Source organism: Natator depressus, chromosome 5 (genome assembly GCF_965152275.1).
Source record: "Natator depressus isolate rNatDep1 chromosome 5, rNatDep2.hap1, whole genome shotgun sequence".
Classification (NCBI taxonomy): domain Eukaryota; kingdom Metazoa; phylum Chordata; order Testudines; family Cheloniidae; genus Natator; species Natator depressus.
In genome coordinates, this window is record NC_134238.1 from 177,271 (window position 1) to 202,426 (window position 25,156).

General features: G+C 45.1%; 1 protein-coding gene across 1 annotated transcript in view; it reads left to right on the plus strand.

Annotated features, from left to right (window-relative positions):
- The window catches only part of LOC141987126 (myosin-IIIb-like), a 143,253-nt gene that overhangs the window by 96,596 nt on the left and 21,501 nt on the right, over positions 1 to 25,156 (plus strand). The window contains exons 21-26 of the mRNA XM_074952169.1: positions 6,568 to 6,615; positions 6,816 to 6,907; positions 7,582 to 7,713; positions 14,415 to 14,533; positions 17,210 to 17,406; positions 20,488 to 20,577. Coding sequence (XP_074808270.1) covers positions 6,568 to 6,615; positions 6,816 to 6,907; positions 7,582 to 7,713; positions 14,415 to 14,533; positions 17,210 to 17,406; positions 20,488 to 20,577 — 678 coding nt within the window. The remainder of the gene's footprint in view (positions 1 to 6,567; positions 6,616 to 6,815; positions 6,908 to 7,581; positions 7,714 to 14,414; positions 14,534 to 17,209; positions 17,407 to 20,487; positions 20,578 to 25,156) is intronic.

Consider the following 25,156-nt stretch of genomic DNA (forward strand, 5'->3'; position numbering starts at 1 on the left):
TCATGAAGGACATTTGGGAGTTATGAAGACGAAGGTGATTCTGTGTAGTTATGCTTGGTGGCTAGAGCTGCACTCAGACATTGAGCATCATGCGAAGGCATATTCAGCCTTCACAGTGCATAGAACTACTGCTCCTCCAGCCCCTTTGATAATCGTAGTCATAGATAGACCATGGCAGAGAATTGCAGTGGATATTCCTGGCCCCTTGATTGCAGTGCATGGCTACGTGCTATTGAGTGTTATAGGCTGTTACTCACATTACTTCTTTGCATTCATAATTTCACAAGGCTCCTCAAAGAAGCTCATCTCTTGCTTAACCACTTTGTGATGTTTGGCCTACCAGAGAGCCTTCTTTCAGAAAATGGGACTGTGGCAGGTTCCCCTGGAGTGCTACCTGGAACTGGGGTACCACTGAGCCTCCCTGACCCACCAGCCTGGGCTCCCTTTACACTGTATTGCTGTGACCAGCCTGCCAAGGCCTCTCCCAGGCTCCAGCACACATACAGGTAGGGACACACCTGGCTGCAGAACATTCAAATGCTCTGCATGGGGAGGCTACAGCTAAAGAACAGCCCAGCTACTCAATTGCACTCCCTGCTCTGGAGTGTAAGCCCAAAATTATACCATCTTGCACTGTACAGAGATCTGTACAGTATAAGCTCATGAAATTTGCCTCCTCCCTCAGTGTGGAGAAAGATATGCAACAGCCTTCTGCCCAAGTTATGATTCCCACACACTGGTTTTAGACAAAGCAAAAATAAATTTATTAACTGCAAAAGATAGATTTTAAGTGATTATAAGGGATAGCAAACAGATCAATGCAGATTACCTAGTAAATAAACAAAACCCTAAACTGAGCTTAACATACTAGATAGGTAGGATATGATTTAGCATTATTTCTCACACTCAATGATTCAAGCAGGCCGCAGAGATTCTTAAGGGGCCACCCACACTTGCTTACAGCTTAAAAACCCCAGGTGTTCCTTTCACAGGCTAAAACTCCCCTTTAGCCTGTGTCCAGCACTTCCCCACAGTTCAGTCCTTGTTCCTCAGGTGTTTTTCAGGAGTCGCCTTTGGGCGGGGAGTCAGTGAAGAACATGATTTTGGCAATTAATTGATCTTTAAATATTCATGGTAAATAGGCCCAATGGCCTGTGATGGGATGTTAGATGGGGTGGGATCTGAGTTACCCAGGAAAGAATTTTCTGTAGCATCTGGCTGGTGAATCTTGCCCATATGCTCAGGGTTTAGCTGATCGCCATATTTGGGGTCGGGAAGCAATTTTCCTCCAGGGCAGATTGGAAGAGGCCCTGGAGGTTTTTCGCCTTCCTCTGTAGCATGGGACACGGGTCACTTGCTGGAGGATTCTCTGCTCCTTGAAGTCTTTAAACCACGATTTGAGGACTTCAATAGCTCAGACATAGGTGAGAGGTTTTTCGCAGGAGTGGGTGGGTGAGATTCTGTGGCCTGCGTTGTGCAGGAGCTTAGACTAGATGATCATAATGGTCCCTTCTGACCTTAATATCTATGAATCTATGAAGAGCCACGATGATGTTACTCACCTGCCTTAACTAGCTTTTGCATATGGCAGGAACCCTTTGTCTCCAAGCTTCGTTCCCATGCCAATCAGTGGAAAAACACTGGTATTCCAAGATGGAGTCCAGTACCAGGTGACCTGGTCACATGACCGTGTAGGGTCCTAGCAGCCATGAATCTGCCTTTGTCTTCACGAACAAGGTCAGCTCCCAGACTACTGCACTGGACAGCACAGCATGGGGAGGAGGTGACCAGCCCTCTGTGGAGAAAGAAATGGTTCGGGACTATTTAGAAAAGCTGGACGAGCACAAGTCCATGGGGCTGGATGCACTGCATCTGAGAGTGCTAAAGGAATTGGTAGATGTGATTGCAGAGCTATTGGCCATTATCTTTGAAAACTCATGGAGATTGGGGGAGGTCCCGGACGACTGGAAAAAGGCTCATGTAGTGCCCATCTTTAAAAAAGGGAAGGAGGAGGATCCAGGAACTACAGGCCAGTCAGCCTCACCTCAGTCCCTGGAAAAATCATGGAGCAGGTCCTCAAGGAATCAATTCTGAAGCACTTAGAGGAGAGGAAAGTGATCAGGAACAGTCAGCATGGATTCACCAAGGGCAAGTCATGCCTGACTAATCTAATTGCCTTCTATGACGAGATAACTCGTTCTGTGGATGAGGGGAAAGCAGTGGACATGTTATTCCTTGACTTTAACAAAGCTTTTGACACGGTCTCCCACAGTATTCTTGCCAGCAAGTTAAAGAAGTATGGGCTGGATGAATGGACTATAGGGTGGATAGTAAGCTGGCTAGATCGTCGGGCTCAACGGGTAGTGATCAATGGCTCCATGTCTAATTGGCAGCTGGTATCAAGCAGAGTGCCCCAAAGGTCGGTCCTGGGGCCAGTTTTGTTCAATATCTTCATAAATGACCTGGAGGATGGCGTGGATTGCACCCTCTGCAAGTCTGCAGATGACATTAAACTGGGAGGAGAGGTAGATACGCTGGAGAGTAGGGATAGGATACAGAGGGACCTAGACAAATTTAAGCATTAGGCCAAAAGAAATCGGAAAAAAATTTTCACTAGGAGGGTGGTGAAACACAGGAATGCGTTACCTAGGGAGGTGGTAGAATCTCCTTCCTTAGAAGTTTTTAAGGTCAGGCTTGAGAAAGCCCTGTCTGGGATGATTTAGATGGGGATTGGTCCTGCTTTGAGCAGGGGGTTGGACTAGATGACCTCCTGAGGTCCCTTCCAACCCTGATATTCTATGATTCTATGAGTCAGAGCCTGTTTACAGCATCCTCTGGAAGGCTCCAGGGTGGGAGATAAGCTTTTCCTAAGGCCTATTGTTCTCCCTAATGGTTCATTAACTTGAATGGGCCCTTCCCAGCCAGCCATCTAGACTGATTGCATTCTGCCTAGTGGGTGTTCCCCCTTTGTAAACACATTTGTAATAGTTACATAGACAACGTTCCTAACTTCAGATACAAAAATGATACATGTATACAAATAGGATAATCTTATTCAGTAAATCAGAACATTTCCAGTGATATCTGACATGATCTATCTTGCATAAAATACATTATGGTTATGTCATAATCATATAATTATAATATTACCGTGAAGAATATGGGGTGCAGTGTCACAGGGACTTGTTTTGTATCAAGAGAGTTTTGAAGGCTTTCTGATGAGTATTGGTCCAGTACATTTATAAATCTGCTGAGTACCATCCCCAAGGAAATGGGATAGTGGAGAGACTGCAGGGAACTGTGAAGAAGCCTGTAGCTTGCATACTGGAGGAATACTGAGATACACCCTTCCCTATTACATTGAATGATGATTTATGATATTCAGAGTACACATCGTGAAAGTACTGGAGAAACCCCATTCTATCAGTTCTTCAGCTGACCTATGAGGACCATTTGTCTATGCTAACAGGAAAGATTCATCCCACCCCTTTGCCATCCCCAAAGCTGACTGATGTGAATAGGAAATATGTGAGTTTCAACAGGTGTATCCATGCAAGACTCCATGAGTTCTTTCCTGGACAAACAGTGTATGTTAGACTTGGGTCTGGAAGAGTTTTCAATACTAGTGGTGTGATCTTCTGGGCTGCAGGGTACAGAACATGGTGAGTGCATTTACCACAGATAGAACATGTTCTTAACCGGCAAGACGTGCTGCCTACTGAAAGGGGAACAGAGAGGGAAGAGGACGCTCTTTCTGTGTATGATGGGATCATGGGCAGTCGGGAAGTGGCACCACAGTAACAGTATCCACCTCCTGAGCTGAATCAGAGGTATAACTTGCAGCTCTGGGATTACCTGGTGCCTCTAGCAAAGTACTACTGAACTTTTGGGGAGAAGAGAAGGAAATTATGATGTGGTTTGTATGTTGCCTTCTTGCTTCCTCTCCCTGTTCTTTTCCTAGTTCCTGCTCCTTGAACTCAGTGATCGGAGGTATGTGTGTAGTTATTTAGGGTCTGCTGCTACTTATCTCCCTTTCAGACTGTCATGTTTTGTTCAGACAGTTGCTGACTTAACCTTTAATGTTTATTACATTTTGATTGACAACTTGCTTGTGTGTCATGCTTTGGGGTGGGGTTTTGTTTTTTTGTTTTTTGGTGTTTTGGGATTGCCATTCTGGGGTGCTTTTGAATCTCATATCTCGGAAAAGGAGTATGCTTTTATTGATTATAATGTTTATATTAAGTGCCCCAAAGTGTCTTGGATATCTCCCAGGTTAGAGAGAGAATGTAGTCCCTGCCCTAAGAGCTTAAAGTCAAAACATACCAAGGATGTGGGGAGGGGAAGTGGCACCCATCAGAGTCTTTTGATGGGATGTCCTCCCATAATTTTTTTGATGTAAACCAACCCTTTCCTTCTACTCTATCCTTGCTGTTCTAGTGCCTGATCCTGCCTGCTGCCCCTTGGGAAACAGACCCTTCTCCCATCCTGCCTGCCCCACCAGATAAAACAATGGCTCATTGCAAAGGTGTGAAACACTCAGCTAGTCGGAGCCCTCTTATTCAGTTTGGGGCAAGGGGAGACCAGGAAATGAGCACCTCCCTACCATGGAGTCTGGGAGCAAGTGGCTCCTCCACCCCTTGTGGAATCTGTTAATGAAACATACAGATAATGCTAAATTGAGAGGAATTGCAAACTCCAGGGAGGATAGAGATGATACAAAGGCTCTAGAGGGAGATGGGCAGGTAATACAGCATGTTTCCACCTAGAAACATGTACATTACTGCATGTGAGAGAGAAGTAACCTGAAAGATAGATGTTTACACAGCAGGCACTGGCTGGGAGAGACTGAGGAGAGGTACATATTCATTAATGATCTGGAAAAGCGGATGAACAGTGAAGTGGCAGTTTGCAGCTGATCCAAAATTACTCAAAGTAGTTAAGTCCAAAGCTGACTGCGATGAGTTACAGAGGAATCGCATAAAAGTTGGTGATTGGACAACAAAATGGCAGATGAAATTCAACATTGATAAGTGCAAAGTAATCTACATTGGAAAAAATAATCCCAACTATACTTACACAATGATGGATTTAAAATTAGCTGTTACCACTGAAGAAAGAGATCTTGGAGTCACTGTGGATAGTTCTCAGAAAACGTCTGCTCTATGTGAAGCAGCAGTGGTCAAAATGATTAACAGTGTGTTAGGAACTATTAGGAAAGGGATAGAAAATATCCTAATGCCTCTACATAAATCCATGGTGTGTCCACACCTGTCATATTGTGTCCAGTTCTGGTTGCACCATCTTGAAAATGTTCAGAGAAGGGCAACAAAAATGATCAAGGGTATGGAGCAGCTTCCATACAAGGAGAGACTAAAAGATTAGATCTTTCAGCGTAGAAAAGAGACGACTAAGGGGGGTTACGGTAGAGGTCTATAAAGTCATGAATGAGTGGAAAAAATGACTAGAGAAGGGTTATTTACCCTTTAACACAATACAAAAAACAGGGGTCATCAATGAAATTAATAGGGCGCAGGTTTAATACAAACAAGAGGAAGTACTCTTTCACACAGTGCACAGTTAACCTGTGGAACTCATTGTCGTGGAATGTTGTGATGACCAAAAGTATAACTGGGTTAAAAAAAAGAACTGGATAAGTTCATGGGGGTTAGGTCCATGAAATGCTATATTAGACAAGATGATCAGGGGTGCAGCCCCATGCTCAGAGCGACCTCTCACTACTAGAAGCTGGGAGTGGAATGTAGGGGTGGATCACTCCATAAATTACTTGTTCTGTACACTCCCCATGAAGCTTTGGTATGGGCCAGATACTAGGCAAGCTGGACCCTGGTCTGAACCAGTATGGAACCACCTCTCACACCTTGGACATAAGTTTGCCCTGCAAAATGGCAGCAAGGAGCATCTATGTGACTTTAGTGCCTTATCTGGAGTAATCCATTCAGATACAAATGTATGAAGAGTGTAAATGCCACGGAGGGAGAGAAATTATTTAAGGGGGCTCAAGGAGTGTAACTAGAGGTAGTTAGATGAAACTGAGGGTTTGTACACACTAATGCTTACTTCAGTATAACTTAAGTTGCTCAAGGGTGTGGAAAAGCCACCCCCCTGAATGATGTAAGTTATACCGATCAATGGCATAGACTGTCTGCACTGGCACGCTACAACCGTGCAGTGCATCGGCACAGCTGCACCGGTCTCGCAATTCTAGTGTAGACTAGCCCTTTGATCGTGTAATGTGTAGTTGTGCTCTACCCAGATTCATGTTCTGCACTTATCCACTGGGATTTGAGCGCTTCCCAGAACTAGGAAGGAAAAAACTTCTGACAATAAGATCTTTATCTGTGGGAATCACCCTCCTGAGGCAAAGGCTGGATTCATGTTTGCTAACAAGCCCCACCATAACCCCTGCACCAGCTGTGATTCTGTGAGATATACCATTTGGGAGCCAGCTTTCACAAGGGGTGAAGTAAAATACAAAGGGTTGCCCGTCTCTGGCTATACTAAGTGGAAGGGGACTTTTTACTAATTTTTTTTCTCCTCCTTTCTTAGCTGCTTGGAGATTTTGCAGAGTACAGAGCTGAAAGACTGGAGATGTGGGTAGGTGTGGACTGCTGCACATGGGTCAGGGCTGAGCACGATGGTTCTGTGCTGTACTGTGTGCATGTGTGGAGTGGGGACTAGCTCTCTGGAATAACTGGCACCTTTTATGTACGATGGGCCTGTTCTAGTGATGGGATGGGGTCTGGAATGAGTCCTATATCTTACTATTGCGTTGGCATTCTCTCCCATCCCCACAGGAAGTCCCGCCTCTTTTTTAAGTACTGGCACCAGGAACTGCTGGCAAAGATCATGGACCGCTTGGAAAAGGCAGCAGTAATCATCCAGAAGAGTGAGTATTGGGACAGGAGGGTCTCCTCCCACCCAGAGTGCATATCAAGGCTGGGAGCGGAGGCGGAAGTCCTTCCCCAACCTCTCTCTCATCACAGAAGGTCCCTCGATAGCATTCCAGGGCATTGGAGACAGAAAAACATGATAAGGCTCCATTGCTAAGGCACCTCAAACCCTTTGTGTTTGTGGTGTGAACAACAAATGCTCAGAGCCTTCAATAAGCAGGAAGGCAGTCTGAGTGTGGACAGGAAGGGGCATATGAGGGAGAGCTGAGCAGGTGCAAGCTAGCTGGTCTCGCTGTAAAGTGGATGTCCAGGGAAGTGGTTAGTGAGCTTATAATGATGGGATGAATTGTAAGAAGTCATGGGAAGCTGGAGAGAAGCACCAGCAGAAGGGGAGACTAGCAAATGTCATTATCCTCTTAGGGAAGGACAGCGGTGTATGATCCAGGTGCTCACTGCCCTACTAGCCTGGCTTCTGTCCCTGGCAGAACAATGGGATCGTGAGCAATAGGTGTGCTGGTGAGAGACATGGTACAGCTTTCTCTGTGCACAGTCTCTCTGGTATGAGTCTGTATTGGGCACACAGGTACTACAGGATGCTGCTCCTGCCCTGTCCTTGTTCCTTGTTGTTCCAGCGGAGTCTCTGCTCTAACTGTAGCTTCTCTCTGAGCAGCTTACAAGAGATTCTGCTGTAGGAAGAGTTACCAGGAGCTGGTGGTTGAGCTCAGAGCCCGGGAGAAGCACCTACAGGAGGAAGCGGAGAGAGAGAGCAACAGGCAACTGGAACTGGAGTCCCAGGCCCAGAGTAAGTCACTGACACCTCCTCCTTCCATCAATATCTCTGTGCCCCAAATGCCTGGCTGCTCACTTAGTGGCTGTTTCCAGCCACGACAGACGCTACCGGGTCTGACTGCCTTATTCCCTAGCTGTAGCTGAACCCTCAGGCCACACTCTCTTCCATGCCACACCTGAGCTGTGGGTAGTTAGAGGGGGTAATACACCTGCCTCTGTGAAACTCTCCTCCAGCATTTGCCTCAGGACAGGCCCTCTCTCCACTTGGAAATGGAGGCACTTTCCCATAGAGGCTGGGAACTGAGCTGTGAAATCCCACATGCCTTGGGCTGGGAATATGAAAGGCACCCTGGCCTGACCCAGCCTCTTCTGCTCATGTAGCATGGGATGGCTTCCTGCCATCTCCCACTCAGAGCTGGCTTTTCTTCCCTAGAGCATGGAGCAGGAAGTGTCAGCAGAGCACACACCCCACCCCGTCTCACTCCTTTCCATGCTCCATAGCAAGGCTCAGGTGGGATTGTTGGATCATATTAAAGAAGTTCTGTATTAAAATCACAAATGAGTTTGATTCCCCATAGTTTAAATTCCAGGGTATTACTAATTAAGAGGTCTCTTGGTTTTTGGTACTGTTTCTCTCCCTCTATGTGTGAAACTTGCAAGCTGCTAATTGTGTTAGTACATTCTAAGACAGAATCTGTTCTCAAAGCAATTCACAGAGACTCAAAGCAATACTCTAACAACAGAAACAGCACCCAGAGACTCCCCGCCCTTTTGTTGTATTAACAATTGTGATTAAAATAGAGATAGAGGATGTATGTGGACGGATGCTTGGTGTGGATAACAACTGAATGATCAGGGAGGTGCCAGCCTAAGAATCCAGTGTCCATCGGCTGAAGAAGGCGTCAAGTGGAAATAACCAGAGGACCCCCGGAGGGCAGACTGGAATCCACCCAACAGCCTCAAGAGTGGGAGAACCAAAGAACAAGATAACTTCTTGGAGCCGTCAGGAATGTGCTATCTGCTGATTGATTCAGCAACAGCATGATGAAGCAATTCCCATAGACTGGCATAGGAAGAAATTCCTATAAAAATAGACTCTTAAAAAGTGAGAACTTTGGGGTCTGATTCTGCAAACCAACTTCCAGGAGCATCAGATGAGCATCTGACAAGGCCCTGCTCCCTCCTCATGTCCAGGCCACCTGGCCAGTGGCTTGGCATGAGCAACTCTAAGGCTGGTAACTATGATGACAACCTTGCAGAACCTCTGTGTGTGTGTGTGTGTGTGTGTGTGTGTGTGTGTGTGTGAATGTGTGAATAAATATGAGATTGAATGGAATGTTATAGCTATAACTAACTGCTTACTATGATAACAACCTTGCAGAACCTGTGTGTGTGTGTGTGTGTGTGTTTGTATGAATGAATGAGTGAATAAAGATGAGATTGAATGGAATGTTACAGCTATAACTAACTGCTTACTATGATAACAACCTTGCAGAACCTGTGTGTGTGTGTGTGTGTGTGTGTGTTTGTATGAATGAATGAGTGAATAAAGATGAGATTGAATGGAATGTTACAGCTGTAACTAACTGCTTACTATGATTCTTTCTGTATTCACAATAAATGTGGTATTTTGCCTTTTTCCCTTTAATAAGATCCTGCTGGTTTTTAATTTATTGGTACAACATTTTGGTGGAGAATTGCGAAAGGGGGAATATTGGTAAAAAACCTCAGTTATTGTAAATATTGGTGTGCACACCGCCAGCTCTAGTGAGCTAGGCATTTCTATTAGGTTAACCAGACCTGCTGGCCTCCGAGAAGGTAGTAGGGGACCTGCTGGCCTCCGAGAAGGTAGCAGGGAAAACAGATTAAACCAGACCTGCTGGCCTCCGAGAAGGTAGCAGGGGACCTGCTGGCCTCCGAGAAGGTAGCAGGGAAGAACAGATTAAACTAGACCTGCTGGCCTCCGAGAAGGTAGCAGGGAAAACAGATTAAACCAGACCTGCTGGCCTCCGAGAAGGTAGCAGGGGACCTGCTGGCCTCCGAGAAGGTAGCAGGGAAGATCAGGTTAACCGGACCTGCTGGCCTCCGAGAAGGTAGCGGGGAGAAATAGGTTAACCAGACCTGCTGGCCTCCGGGAAGGTAGCAGGGGACCTGCTGGCCTCCAGGAAGGTAGCAGGGGAAAAACGCATAGATTAAGCTATGATTTCAGAATCTTGGCTGTGTCACTTGCTAAGTAATACCAGCAGTGACAAAGAGATTGATATATCCATGTTAAGATGTTTAAAAGAAAACAGGGTAAGCCAGTACCAGAGGGAGGAATGGAGTCAGAAGGAACTCCAACCTCACCTTTTGTTAAAGAAATTACACCTTTTAAACAAAACCTTCAATAATTTGGGCACAGTCCTTGGACTAAACAAGCCCTAGCTGATGTCTGCACTATTTCGGACCTGGAGGATAGATTGGCTCAGTATATCCTCATATACAAGCCTTCTAGTGCTGCCAAAAGAGATGCAGCAGCAATTTGGTTGTTGTGTGAGGCATGTAAGGATTGTTCCCTCCGCTTGTCTTCACATAAAGAGGAAAAGGCACAAACGGAAAAGGGAGCAGACAATTCGAAGGTGCTGGCTACAAATACCCAAAGCCAGCTGAAAATAGTGAAAGAGGCACTCCAGGAATACAAAAAGAGTGAAAAAAGTTAACTCTGCAGAGGCTGGAGGGAGGCAGATAAAGGGGGAGAAGGTCCTATGTATGGCACCCCCAGGCATAATTACAAAGATAAAGAGTTAAAAAAAAAAAAAGTTAACTCTGCAGAGGCTGGAGGGAATTAAGCAGCTAAACTTTGTGAAAATGTTAAAAAGGAAAAGTGTTAGAGAAAGAGCATTCTTGGTTTCTTTGCAGCCATTCTGAAAGAAAAATGGGCCCTTTTCCAAAGGAATGTCTGTAAATTAGCCAGGCAAAAATAAACTGATTAAAATCATTTGACTGGACAATTTAGTCAAATTTGCTAAAAGAACATAAGAGGGTTCTATTGGAACTTAGCTGCCTCAAATGTATAAAGGGAATGTAAGATGTAAAAAAACCAGAGCAGTGTGGAAGGGATGTTAAAGAAAATGTGTATGTATCTATCTCTGTGTGTGTAAATATGTAAAGTTCTAAGGACCAGTTGGTTTTGTTTTAAATAATGCCACTAAAAATCCATTTGACTCTTTAATTCAAAGTTGCAAAACTGACAGACCTTTTTGCTAGACACAGGTAATTAGTGTTGTTTGGCTTTGGGATTTGGCATTTAACCCTTAAAAGGTAACTCAATGCTTTACAAAATTTAAAATGTTTTTAAGTTGTGGCTGCAGCAGTGCAGTCAAAATCAGGAGAATATAAAAAAAAAAATTCTGGATTCTTTTTGTTTGTTTGTTTTTGTAACAAAATAGCAGATGAGAGTTGTAGTACAAAAAAAAAATTAAAGACAGTGCCCCTCTGAAGCAACAGCAGGGGTGAGGTGCACAAAACAAAAAGAAGCAATGTTAGAAACACTGAGTCTTAAAATGGCTCTGAGTAATCAGACTGTCACTTTGATAAAGGTACATGAAACCTCTGTAAGCAAAAAAAGAAATAGTGACACCTTATGTAAAAATGGATCTGGATAATGTTATAGAAGTTAAACTATGGAAGGAATGTGCATTTGCCCCAGAACATGTGCAGGGTATATTGTAGAAGGGGCAAAAGAAATGCAAACATACCATGCTACTTAATTAAAATGCTATTAGGGCTCCAAAGGGAGCCACAATAGGTTGGGTTTTCTTTTTCAGATTGCTGTGTGTTTTGGAAGCAGAAGTTAAAAGTAATCAAAACTCTGGTGAAAGTTGATGGTGTCCCTTTTAGTGAGCTGCTGATGGCTTTAAATCCAAAAGCAGGAAGCTTCTGTGAAAATGCAAATTACCTAAATGATAAAGGAAGGAAAGAATTAGCAGCACAAAGGAGCTGCAGATAAAGGACATACCTGGTCAGCAAACAAATTGTCTAAATAAAAGGCATGGGATAACAAGATAATTTTAATAAATTTAATGATAATAAGTATCCCTGTAACAATGTATAGTGTGTATGATTTTTGGAAAAACCCTTTAACGTCGTATGGTAATGATGCTTCTCAGTTATTACCTGTAAATAAAACTTAAAGCTTAACACAGCAGGAAAAACATTATTAACTTGGTCTGCAGTATAAGAAGGAAAACTCAGGGATTTAATGACTAAACAGTGGGATAATTTCCCCATAACCCTTAAAAGATAAAAGCCATTGAAACCTGGCCTGCCTATAGAACAAAAACAGGAAAATGTGGGGGCAATTCCTCTGTTTTGCCTGCAATCAGCAAGGGTATTTGTAAAAGAAATATTTTAAGCAATAATCTGCCACCCCAAAAGGGGTAGAAACATGTTCTTTTTGTCTTTCAGAAAATCAGGAAAAGCTAATGCCAGCTGAAAAGCAACCCAAAACCATGAATCTACTGTCACAATAGAAATTGTGTTTTGTGTTCTATGTTTTGTCTTGTGTTTTGTCTTGTTGCTACCACTGTTGTGTGTTTAAAAAAAAAAAATACTGAAGACCTGCAGGAACTTAAAAATAAATTAAGCTTTCTGTCCCAGCTACAGGACAGCCTGATACAAAAACAAGTACATGCCAACGTAGACTTGGTCCAAATTGGTCTGGGTAACCTAAAAGCCCGATGGAATCTTTGGCAATGGCTTAATACTACCACATGGCTTATGCATAAGAAAAAAAAAATTAGAAATAGGAAACTACACAGCCATAGCTATGGGATGCACTGAAATGCAGAAACTTGCACTAGCTACTTTGGAACACAAAATGTTCTGGGTCATATTGGGAAATATTAAGGTTTGATGCATTTGTTAAAAAAGAAAGAGATCATTGTTTGACACTTATCAATATGAATGGATTCAATATGTTTCCAGTATTGTAAAACCAGACTTGTTAATGGGAGAAATTGTTGTCAAAATTGCACACCAACAGTCCCTGGAGGCAAAGGTATTGAAGGTTAGCCCACTCCCCATATTACACATGGGATCCTTCTGGCTACCCTGGACCTTGAGCCAGTGGGCTGGGGAGGGAGGGAAGCTATTGGACACTAGAGGTTGTACCGAATGGACTCCTCAAAAGTGGGTGTGCCTCACCTTGCCTGTTGCCCCAGAACCTTGTAGTAAAGATACATCACTAGGATCATGTATGTGGCATGAATTGGAATCACAAACTCAAATTGCCTCACAGTACCTTCTCTTGAATTGGCTACATAGAAAGTGACACTGACGATTATAAATCTTAGTGTCAAAAGGGGGATTATGTTGGATCATATTAAAGAAGTTCTGTATTAAAATCACAAATGAGTTTGATTCCCCATAGTTTAAATTCCAGGGTATTACTAATTAAGAGGTCTCTTGGTTTTTGGTACTGTTTCTCTCCCTCTATGTGTGAAACTTGCAAGCTGCTAATTGTGTTAGTACATTCTAAGACAGAATCTGTTCTCAAAGCAATTCACAGAGACTCAAAGCAATACTCTAACAACAGAAACAGCACCCAGAGACTCCCCGCCCTTTTGTTGTATTAACAATTGTGATTAAAATAGAGATAGAGGATGTATGTGGACGGATGCTTGGTGTGGATAACAACTGAATGATCAGGGAGGTGCCAGCCTAAGAATCCAGTGTCCATCGGCTGAAGAAGGCGTCAAGTGGAAATAACCAGAGGACCCCCGGAGGGCAGACTGGAATCCACCCAACAGCCTCAAGAGTGGGAGAACCAAAGAACAAGATAACTTCTTGGAGCCGTCAGGAATGTGCTATCTGCTGATTGATTCAGCAACAGCATGATGAAGCAATTCCCATAGACTGGCATAGGAAGAAATTCCTATAAAAATAGACTCTTAAAAAGTGAGAACTTTGGGGTCTGATTCTGCAAACCAACTTCCAGGAGCACCAGATGAGCATCTGACAAGGCCCTGCTCCCTCCTCATGTCCAGGCCACCTGGCCAGTGGCTTGGCATGAGCAACTCTAAGGCTGGTAACTATGATGACAACCTTGCAGAACCTCTGTGTGTGTGTGTGTGTGTGTGTGTGTGTGTGTGTGTGTGTGTGTGAATGTGTGAATAAATATGAGATTGAATGGAATGTTATAGCTATAACTAACTGCTTACTATGATAACAACCTTGCAGAACCTGTGTGTGTGTGTGTGTGTGTTTGTATGAATGAATGAGTGAATAAAGATGAGATTGAATGGAATGTTACAGCTATAACTAACTGCTTACTATGATAACAACCTTGCAGAACCTGTGTGTGTGTGTGTGTGTGTTTGTATGAATGAATGAGTGAATAAAGATGAGATTGAATGGAATGTTACAGCTGTAACTAACTGCTTACTATGATTCTTTCTGTATTCACAATAAATGTGGTATTTTGCCTTTTTCCCTTTAATAAGATCCTGCTGGTTTTTAATTTATTGGTACAACAGGATGGGAAAGTTCCAAGCGCCATGGATTAATGTTCCTGGGAGTGCCTTGTCTTGCAGCTGCCATGCTGCCTGCTGGAGAGGCAGAACCTTCCCCATGGTACCCTTGGGTGTGATGGTATGTGCCCACATGCTCCATTCCTGGGTAGGATGAATCATTCCCTGGGGGTTCCTAATGCCTTTTGTTCCCTCCTCTCACTAGTTGCCTCACCAGTCCCTGTGCCACGGAGGAGACGTCCTCAGCCCCTCCCCAGGTCTCAGCCTGGAGCTGATTCTCTGACACAGCCACCAGTACCACGCCCTCGCAGCAAACTCACAGAGGTAATAATGTTGGCTTTGCCTAGGGTCAGATATCCAGGGACGTCCCAACATGTGATCTTGGGAGAAGCACACTCCTCATCCATGTAACCAGGAAGACAGGGGAGTTCATGCCCAGTATTGTGAGTTTAAATAAACCAAACCTGGTAGAACCTTGGGCAGGGCCTGGTCTTGGGAGAATTGAAAGTGGAAGGTGGATGAGGTTCCTGTCTGGTCTCCCCTTGGGCACAGACTTGAGTGAGGTAATCTGTGATATCTTCAAAGGAGCATATTGTAGGTGTCCCCCACCTCTTGCTCCTGCTTCCACTGTTGATTTTCAATAAGTGTTGGGGCACAGGGGAAGTTCCAGGAGACTGGAAGGAAGCTAGTCTTGTGCCAGTTTGTAAAAAGACAGAAATGGGATGACACAAGTAATCATAGGCCTGTCAGTCTGGACAAGATAATGAAGTAGCTGAGACAGGACTCGATTAATAAAGAATTAAAGGAGGGTAATGTAATTAATGCAAATCAACATGGGTTTATGGAAAATAGATCCTGTCAAACTAACCTGGTATCTTCTTAGATGAGATTACAAGTTTGGTTGATAAAGGTACTAGTGTTCATGTAATACATGTAAATTTCTGCAGTGTGTTTGACTTGGTATTTCACAACATTTTGATTTAAAAAACTAGAAGGATATAAAATTAACATGGCACACATTAAATAGGTTAAAAACTGGCTAAATGATAGGTCTCAAAATGTAATGGTAAACAGGGAATCATCATCAAGTGGGTGTGTTTCCAGTGGAGTCCCGCAGGGATCAGTCCTTGGCCCTCCGCTATTTAAAACTTTTATCAGTGACCTGGAAGACGACATAAAATCATCACTGATAAAGTTTGGAGATGACCCAAAAATTGGAGGAGTGGTAAATAACGAGGACGACAGGTCACTGATTCAAAGTGTTCTGGATTGATTGGTAAGCTGGATGCAAGCAAACAATTTGTGTTTAAATACAGCTAAATGTAAATGTGTACATCTAGGAACAAAGAACGTAGACCATACTTACAGAATGGCAAGTGGTGACTCTGAAAAAGATTTGGGGTTTGTGGTGGATAATCAGTTGAACATGAGCTCCCAGTGGCCAAATGCGCTGATGTAATGTTTGGATGCATAAACAGGGGACTCTCACGTAGGAGCAGAGAGGTTTATTTACCTTTCTATTTGGCACTGGTGCTACTGCTTCTGGGATCCTGTGTCCAGTTCTGGGTGCTCACCATTCAAAAAGGAGATTGATAAAGGGTTCAGAGAAGAGCCATGAGAACAGAAAACTCGCCTTATAGTGATAGGCTCAAGGAGGTCAACCTACTTAGCTTAACACAGAGAAGGTGAAGGGTTGACTTGATTAGCCTAGAAGTATCTACATGGGGAACAAATATTTAATAATGGGCTCTTCAGTCTAGCAGACTGATCCAATGGCTGGAAGTTGAAGCTAGACCAGGGGTCAGCAACCTTTGGCATGTGGCCCATCAGAGTAATCCACTGGCGGGCCGCGAGACATTTTGTTTACGTTGACCGTCCACAGGCACGGCCCCCCGCAGCTCCCAGTGGCTACGGTTTGCTGTTTCCGGCCAATGGGAGCTGCAGGAAGCGATGCAGGCCCAGCTGCCACTTCCCACAGCTCCCATTGGCCGGGAACAACGAACCGCAGCCACTGGGAGCTGCGGGGGTCCGTGCCTGTGGACGATCAACGTAAACAAAATGTCTTGCGGACCGCCAGCGGATTACTCTGATGGGCCGCGTGCCAAAGGTTGCCGACCCCTCAGCTAGACAAATTCAGATGGAACTACGGTGCAAATTGTTAACAGTGAGAGGGCTTAACTATTGGAACAATCAAAGGTGAAAGTAAGCCGGTAGAGTGCGGTACGGCGTACCGGCAAGAGCCAGTACGCCATGCCGGACCCGACCGGCTTCCCCAGACTGGCAATTTAAAGGGCCCAGGGCTCCCTGCAGCGGCTGGAGCCCCAGGCCCTTTAAATCACCTCCTGAGCCCTGCTGCCGGAGCCCTGGGGTAGCGGCGGCAGGGCTCCGGCAGTGATTTAAAGGGCCAGGGGCTCTAGCTGCTGTGGGGGGCCCCGGGCCCTTTAAAGCACCACCCGAGCCCTGCTGCCAGAGGCCTGGGGTAGCGGCAGCAGGTCTCTGGTGGTGATTTAAAGGGTCTGGAGCTCCACTGCGGTAGCAGCGGCTGGAGCCCCGGGCCCTTTAAATCACCCCGGTGCTCCCAGCTGCCTCTGCAGCTGGTAGCTCTGGGGGTGATTTAAAGGCCCCAGGGCTCCCAGCCGCAGCCGGAGCTCCTGGGCCTTTAAATCTTGATTTAAAGGGCCCTGGTATTTAAAGGCCCTGCCTCTTCCTGTTGAGGCCACGCCCTCTGCTCAGGATTCCGGTGTACCGGTAAGTCCTTTAAGTTACTTTCACCCCCTGGGAACAATATACGAAGGATTGTGGTGGATTCATCATCACTGACCATTTTTAAAATCAATATTGGATGTTATCTAAAAGTTATGCTCTATTAATTATTTTGGGAGAGGTATGTGGCCTGTGTTATACAGGAGCTCAGACTAGATGATCGCAGTAGTCCCTTCTGGCCTAGGAATCTATCAATCTCACACCCACCTTCCTTTTTTCTCTCTTTCCTGTTTTCAGTCGACTCCCTTTGATAACTTTTTGCGCTCCAAGCCCTGCCCTGTGGTGGGGACAGAGGGGCAGACAGGAGAAGAAGAAGAAATGAGGCAAATCAAGAGGGGAGCAACTCTCCGCTGGTTCAGAGAGACACAGGCCAGGAAGGTTATGCAGGATGATGGGGCCTTTCCTGGCTGGCTGCATGGGATGATCAGCAGGAGGTGAGGACCCTAGGGGCATGCAGTTTACCAAGGGGGCTGAGCTCTGCATGCAGAGGCTGGCATGTCCTTAGGGAGAGTGTGTATGTGAGTGTGGGTTGGGGTCCCTGGAGATAGCATGGACTGTTTTCTCAGGGAGCTGGGAATAGGACACAGGGCCTTTCCGCTCAAGAGCACTGATTCCCATCCAGACCCGTCAGGGAGACTGGCTGGTTTACGGAGCTAGGAGTGGGATACGGGACCTTTTACTTCTAGATCACTAGTTCCAATCCAGGGTGGCAGCAGCTGAAGGTCTTTATCTGATTTTTATCCCAAAGATTGATGGAATGGTAAATAGTGATGAGGACAGGGCAACCATGTAGATTTGAACTGCTTGGTAAACTGGGCCCATTTAGAATAAAAGTGTTTTAATTAGGGGTGTCAATTAATCGCAGTTAACTCATGTGATTAACTCAAAAAAATTAATCGTGATTGAAAAAATTAATTGCTATTAATCGCACTGTTCAACAATAGAATAATAATTGAAATTTATTAAATATTTTTGGATGATTTTCTACATTTTTAAATATATCTATTTCAATTACAGCACAGAATACAAAATGTACAGTGCTCACTTTATATTATTTTTATTACAAATATTTGCACTATAAAAATAATAAACAAAATAAATTGTATTTTTCAATTCATCTCATACAAGTACTGTAGTGCAATCTCTTTATCATGGAAGTGCCTCTTTCAAATGTAGGGGTTTTTTGTTACATAACTGCACTGAAAAACAAATCAGTGTAAAACTTTAGAGCCTACAAGTCCACTCAGTCCTACTTCTCATTCAGCCAACCGCGAAGAGAAACAAGTTTGTTTACATTTATGGGAGATAATGCTGCCCACTTCCTAATTACAATGTCACCTGAAAGTGAGAACAGGCATTTGCATGGCACTGTTGTATCTGGCGTCGCAAGACAGTTACGTTCCAGATGCGCTGAAGATTCATATGCCCCTTCATGCTTCGGCCATCATTCCAGAGGACATGCTGATGATGCTCATTAAAAAAATAATACGTTCATTAAATTTGAGACTGAACTCCTTGAGGGAGAATTGTATGTCTACTGCTCTGTTTTACCCGCATTCTGTCATGTTACTGTATTCATGTTATACACAGTATTCATGTTATAGCAGTCTCAGATGATGACCCAGCACAGGTTGTTCATTTTAAGAATACTTCCACTGCAAATTTGACACAATGCAAAGAAGATACAAATGTGAAATTTCTAAAGATAGCTACAGTCCTCGACCCAAGATTTAAGAATCTGAAGTGGCTTCCAAAATCTGAGAGGGATGAGGTGTGCAGCATGCTTTGACAAGTCTTAAAAGACCAACACTCTGATGCAGACACTACAGAACCCAAACCACCAAAAACGAAAATCAACCTTCTGGTGGTGGCATCTGACTCAGATGATGAAAATGAACATGCATTGGTCCACACTGCTTTGGATCGTTATCGAGCAGAACCTGTCATCAGCATGGACGCATGTCTTCTGGAATGGTGGTTGAAGCAGCAAGGGACATATGAATCTTTAGCGCATCTGGCATGTAAATATCTTGCGAGGTCAGCTACAACAGTGCCATGCGAACACCTGTTCTCACTTTCAGGTGACATTGTAATTAAGCGACAGCATTATCTTCTGCAAATGTAAACAAACTTGTTTTTCTGAGCGACTGGCTGAACAAGTAGGACTGATGGCACTTGTAGGCTCTAAATTTTTACATTGTTTTATTTTTGAATGCAGGGTATTTTTTGTACATAATTCTATATTTGTAAGTTCAACTTTCATGATAGAGATTGCACTACAATACTTGTATTAGGTGAAATTTAAAAATACGATTTATTTTGTTTGTTACAGTGCAAATATTAGTAATAAAAAATAAATATAAAATGAGCACTGTACACTTTGAATTCTGTGTTGTAATTGATATAAATATATTTGAAAATGTTGAAAACATCCAAAAATATTTAAATAAATGATATTCTATTATTAACAGCGTGATTAATCACATGATTAATTGCAATTCATTTTTTTAATTGCTTGAACCAACCCTAGTTTTAATATAATTAAATGCAAAGTTATACATCTAGGATCAAGGAATGCAGGCCATACCTGCAGAATGAGGGACTGCGTCCTGGGAAGCAGTGACTCTGTAAAGGATTTAGAGGTCATAGCTGAACATGAGCTCTCAATGTGATGCTGTGGCTAAAAGGGATCCTGGGATGTGTAGAGAAGGAGCAGGGAGGTGATTTTAACTCTGTATGTAGAGTTCAGTATGGCAATACTGTTGTCACAGATCCATGGGATCTGTGCTACATCCCAGCCTTTAAGCAGTCCCCTTCAGTGTGCCAGACCCCCAAGGAGTCCCACCCTTCCTTCAGGCTAGGCTCTGCAGCATCACTGCCTCCTAGACTGAGCCTCGGGGCTCTGAGCTCTTGTGTAATGTGGTGAGCTCTGTTCAGCAAACCCAACTGAAACAGAGTCCTGGTAACGACTTGGACACTCTTCTGGGATTAATGCGCACCAGCAAGTGCTTGCAGTGACACCCAAGTCTTTTCAAGACAGAGAAGGATGTATTAGTCAACTGGAACACGGCATTGGAAATCCTTTCATTAGCATAGAGAAATAAAGATTAAAACATTGTCCATTATGGTCAATCCAGAACAATCCAGCCATTTCAGGCTCTATCTCTCTGACTCCTTTGTCAGTCCAAGGAGAGAGCAACCAGTTTCCTCCAAAAGCCCACACTTTATTCCCTGGCCATCTTGTCTCAGAGACACTGTGGTTGAGATATCTTTTATTGGACCAACTTCTGTTGGTGAGAGAGACAAGCTTTCAAGCTACACAGAGCTCTTCCTCAGGTCTGGGAATGGTACTTACAGTGTGCCTGAAGTGAAGGGGGCAGGATGAGAATGAGTGCTGGCTGCACCATAGAGGGAGTGTTACCAGGATGTGAAAAAGGGATGGGGGCTCCTGAACAGGGAAAGCATGCGGGTTTATTGCTGACTCTCGGATTAAAATCTTTCCTCTCTGCTTTCAGGGAAGCTGAGAACTTGCTGATGGACAAGCCTCTGGGCTGCTTTCTGGTTCGAATCAGTCAGAGCAGGCCAGGCTACACCCTGTCATACAGGTAACGCATCCACTGCTTTTCTTCTACCAGGACTCTTGGTGTTGGGCTGCATGGGGCAATGCTAGCACAGTGCGTCAGCTTTCTCCGTGGACTGAGATAATGAGGCTGGTGCTTAGACACCCCTGACCTGGGTGCCCTAGACACACCCCAGAGGGACAGACGGGGACTCTGAGGCCTCCATAAAGAAGAGAGAGCCTCTGCCTTTTACTGAGGATTAGACTGATTCATGAACTATGTATAGTAGCCACAGGACATGAGCTGGAGGGGATGCTAGGTATGGGCACTGCATGGGGAGCTGAGATGTTGGGCAGTTGATGTGGATGCTCCATCCATCCCTACATGCAGCTGTATGGGAGGTGGAGGATGGTGGTTGTGAGTACTGCTTGAGGAAGTGCCATATTGGGTGGGAAGGGGATGCTGTTTCTGAGTCCTGCACTGGGGGGATCAGGCTGGAGGAGGTGCTGCCTGGAATGGGGACAGACTGGAGGAGGTTGGGATGTGTAGGCTAGGAACATACTCATAGGGGAGTGATGGAAAGGGGTCCTTTGCACAGGTACGTGCAAGCGAAAGTTCAGGGTAGTGATGCAGGGGCACAAGCCTGTAAGATAGAATGGGCTACTGAGTAGTCATAGATTCTAAGGCCAGAAGGGACCACTATGATCATGTAGTCTGATCTCCTAACACAGGTCAGCGAACTGCCCCAAAATAAAGCCTGTTTGAACTACAGCATATCTTTTAGAAAAACATCCGATCTTGATTTAAAAATTTTCAGTGATAGAGAATCCACCACGACCACTGGTAAATTGGTCCAGTGATTAATTACCCTCACTATCAAAAATGTGCACCTTTTGTTTCCAGTCTGAAATTGTCTAACTTCAGTTTCCAGCCATTCGATCTTGTACCTTTGTCAGTTAGGCTGAAGAGCCCTGTATTATCAAATTTCTATTCCCCATGTAGGTACTTATAAACTGTGATCAAGTCACCATTAACTTTCTCTGTGAGAAATTAAACAGGTTGAGCTCCTAGAGTCTATCACTATAAGGCATGTTTTCCAATCCTTTAATCATCCTCATGGCTTTTCTTTGAACCCTCTCTAATTTATCAATATCTTTCTTGAAATGAGGATATCAGAAATGGACACAGTATTTCCGTAGGGATACCACCAATGCCAAACATAGAGGTAATAAAACCTCTCTACTCCTGCTTGAAATTCCCCTGTTAATGCATCCAAGGGTCATTTTAACTCTTTTGTCCATAGCATCGCACAGGAAGCTCTTGTTCAGCTGATTATCCCCCACAATCCCCAAATCTTTTTCAGAGTCACTGCTTCCCAGGAGAGTCCCCCATCTTGTAGATGTGGCTTATGTTCTTTGTTCCTAGGTGTATACATTTATATTTGGCCATATTGAAACACACATTGCTTGCATCCAGCTTACCAACCTATTCAGTATCGGTGACCAGCCCTTTTTATTATTTATATTTCCCCAAATTTTTGTGCCACCTGCAAACTTTGTCAGTGATAATTTTGTTCCAGGTCATTGATATAAATGTTAAATGATGTAGGACCAAGAACCGTGTCAAGCTATCTCAACTGGCTCATGACCGTGCATGCCTGGCTCAGGGCAGCCTGTCAAGAAGCAGGGCACAAACCCTAAATTGGTTGTATGTTCCATAATTAGATTTCACCAACCAAGTAACAAGAGTGAACTCCACAAGCTCTATAGCAGCCTTATCCTGGAGTCACAGACCATCACATTGGGCACTCCAGTCTATCTTGCCACCCAGGAAAGCTTGTCTTTGTGACAGATGGTCTCTTACACCAGAAATCACAACACTATTCAGATTACTCACAGTCCCAAAGGACCAGTCACTTACCCCAGGTCAATTGCACTGCAGGTTGCTCACCAAAGACAATGCTTGTAGCCAATTCTGTAATAAACAAACTAAAAATGTATTACCTAAGAATAGAAATGAGTTATTTACAAGGTTAAATAAAGCAGGTAACACACACACAAGTGAGTTACAGTCTTAGATTTCAAAAAACAATGGAAACTTCTATAATAAGCAAACTCTGTATGTCCTTTAGGGCTAACTCATGCAAAACAGATGGAGGTCTTTTGCTTATGCTTAATGATTTTTGGCCCTACAAGTACAGTAACTCCTTGCTTAACATTTTGCAGTTATGTTCCTGAAAAATGCTACTTTAAGCGAAATGATGTTAAGCGAATCCAATTTCCCCATAAGAATCAATGTAAATTGGGGTGCGGGGAGGATTAGGTTCCAGGGAAAAAAATTTCACTATACAAAAGATTTATTTATTTATACACACACACACAAACACACAGAGAGAGTATAAGTTTTAAAGAAACAAGTTAATACTGTACACAGCAATGATGATTGTGAAGCTTGGTTGAGGTGGTGGAGTCAGAGGGTAGAAGAGGGTGGGACATTTCTCAGGGAATGCCTTGCTGCTAAATGATGAACTAGCACTCAGCTGAGCCCTCAAGGGCATAACACATTGTTAATGTAGCCTCACGCTCTACAAGGCAGGACGAACGGAGGGAGGAGACACCATAGACACATGGCTGTGGCTGAAAACATTCCGTACGGAAACTGAACGTGATGATGAACCCACGCTATCCCACTGGAGCACAACACTCCCTCCACTTTCCAAAGTGCCGGGGGGTGCGTGTGTGTGTGACAGAGACATGCAGTGTGTGTAGGAGAGAGACAGACAGACATACACCGTGTGTGTGAGAGAGATGCGCATTGCCCCTTTAAGTACGCTAACCCCACTCTAAGTACACAGCCTTTTTAAGTAGATTAGCAAATTGAGACAGCAGTTGCTGCCAGCAAGCTTCCTCCATCCTGAGCCCTGTCGTGTCCCTCCCCAACCATTGCCCCCCACTCTGTGGAGATGGGGTACAGGAGCAGGGGGGCAGGAGTGGGGGGAGGGAGACACCCTGACAATAGCACCCCTCTTTGCCCCCCACCTCCTGCACAGCAAGCAGGAGCCTCCCGGAAGCAGCTCCAAGGCAGAGGGCAGGAGCAACACATGGCAGTATGGGGAGGGACACCTGAACTGCCTGGCAATTGGTAGCCTGCTGGGCGGCTGCCGCAAAGGGAACTTAGGGGAGCGGGGAGCTGATGGGGGCTGCCAGTCCACCCTGGTTCCAAGCCCTCACCAGCTCGCTCCAACGGGCTGCTCTTCCTGCAAGCAGTGGACAAAGCAGGCGGCTGCCAAACAACGTTCTAAGGGAGCATTGCGCAACTTTAAATGAGCGTGTTCTCTAATAGATCAGCGACGTAACAACGAAACATTAACCGGGACGATGTTAAGTGAGGAGTTACTCTATGTCTACGCTGCAATTAGACATTGTCACTGGCCTGTGCCAGTGGACTAGGGTTTGCAGGGCTCAGGATAAGGGTCTGTTTAATTGCGGTGTAGATGTTCGGGCTTGGGCTACAGCCCAACCTCTGGGACTCTCCAAGCTCTCAAGGTCCTTCAGCCTGGCCCCAGCCTGAGCCCAGATGTCTACACCACAATTAAACAGACCCTTAGCCTGAGCCCGAGTCAGTGGGCATGGGCCAACCGTGGGTTTTAATTGCAGTGTAGACATACCCTGAGAGTCCAAGCAACAAAAAGAACCTAGCTGCTTCTTCGAGTGCTTGTTCATGGCAATTCCAATCGGGTGTGTGCGTGCTGCGTGCATGCCAGCCAGAAGATTTTTTCCTTAGCAGCGTCCATAGGGTTGGCCTGGGCGCCCCCTTGAGTTGTGCCTTCATGGCGCCCAATATAGGGCCCTGCCGACCCGCCACCCCCTTAGTTCCTTCTTACCGCTGATGATGGCTAGCTGGAACAAACTGTTGCTCTTGCTTTGCAAGTGTGAGTTAGTCAGTTAGTTAATAGTTGATACTTCTAGTAGCTCTTAAGTTTTCTTTTGGGGGTCCCCCCCAACAATGCTTCCCCAGCTCCTGGGTATGCCCCAGTCCCCAGGGTTCAAGCTCTGTGAGGACTTTGGAAAGTTTATGCCTAAGAGCGACCCACACTCTTCCTGTCTGCGGTGCCTCGGAGAGAGCCACCAGAAGGAGAAGTGCAGAATTTGCAAAGGGTTCCACCCTAGGACCTTGAAAGACCGAGATCAGACTCAAGATCCTTCTAATGGTGGCGGCACTCCGACTGCAATCCGACCTGGGGTCGGCAGAACCCAGGCCCAGCACCTCCTCATCGGTGCACAGTGCTCCGGCACCGACAGTGCATGAGCCGGTACTGAGGAAGGACCCCAAGGAGTCACTGTACCGCCACGGCTCCGCCCATAGACAGTCTGCTGTCAGGCACTGGTCTCAGCCCCCGGTGCCCCAGAAAAAGAAAAGGCCGGAGAGGGGTCGCTCTCCCACCTCCAAGCCCAAGGAGCGATGATGGTGTGCCGATCTCCATCTCCAGCGCACCTCTCCCTGGCATGGTCCACCCATGTAGGGGAACCGCACCAGTCCCCTCTTTCTTGGCACCACTCGCTGGCACTGCAGAGTACCACTCCTCCATGGTCCTTCTTGGAGACCTCGGAGGCGCAATCCTACA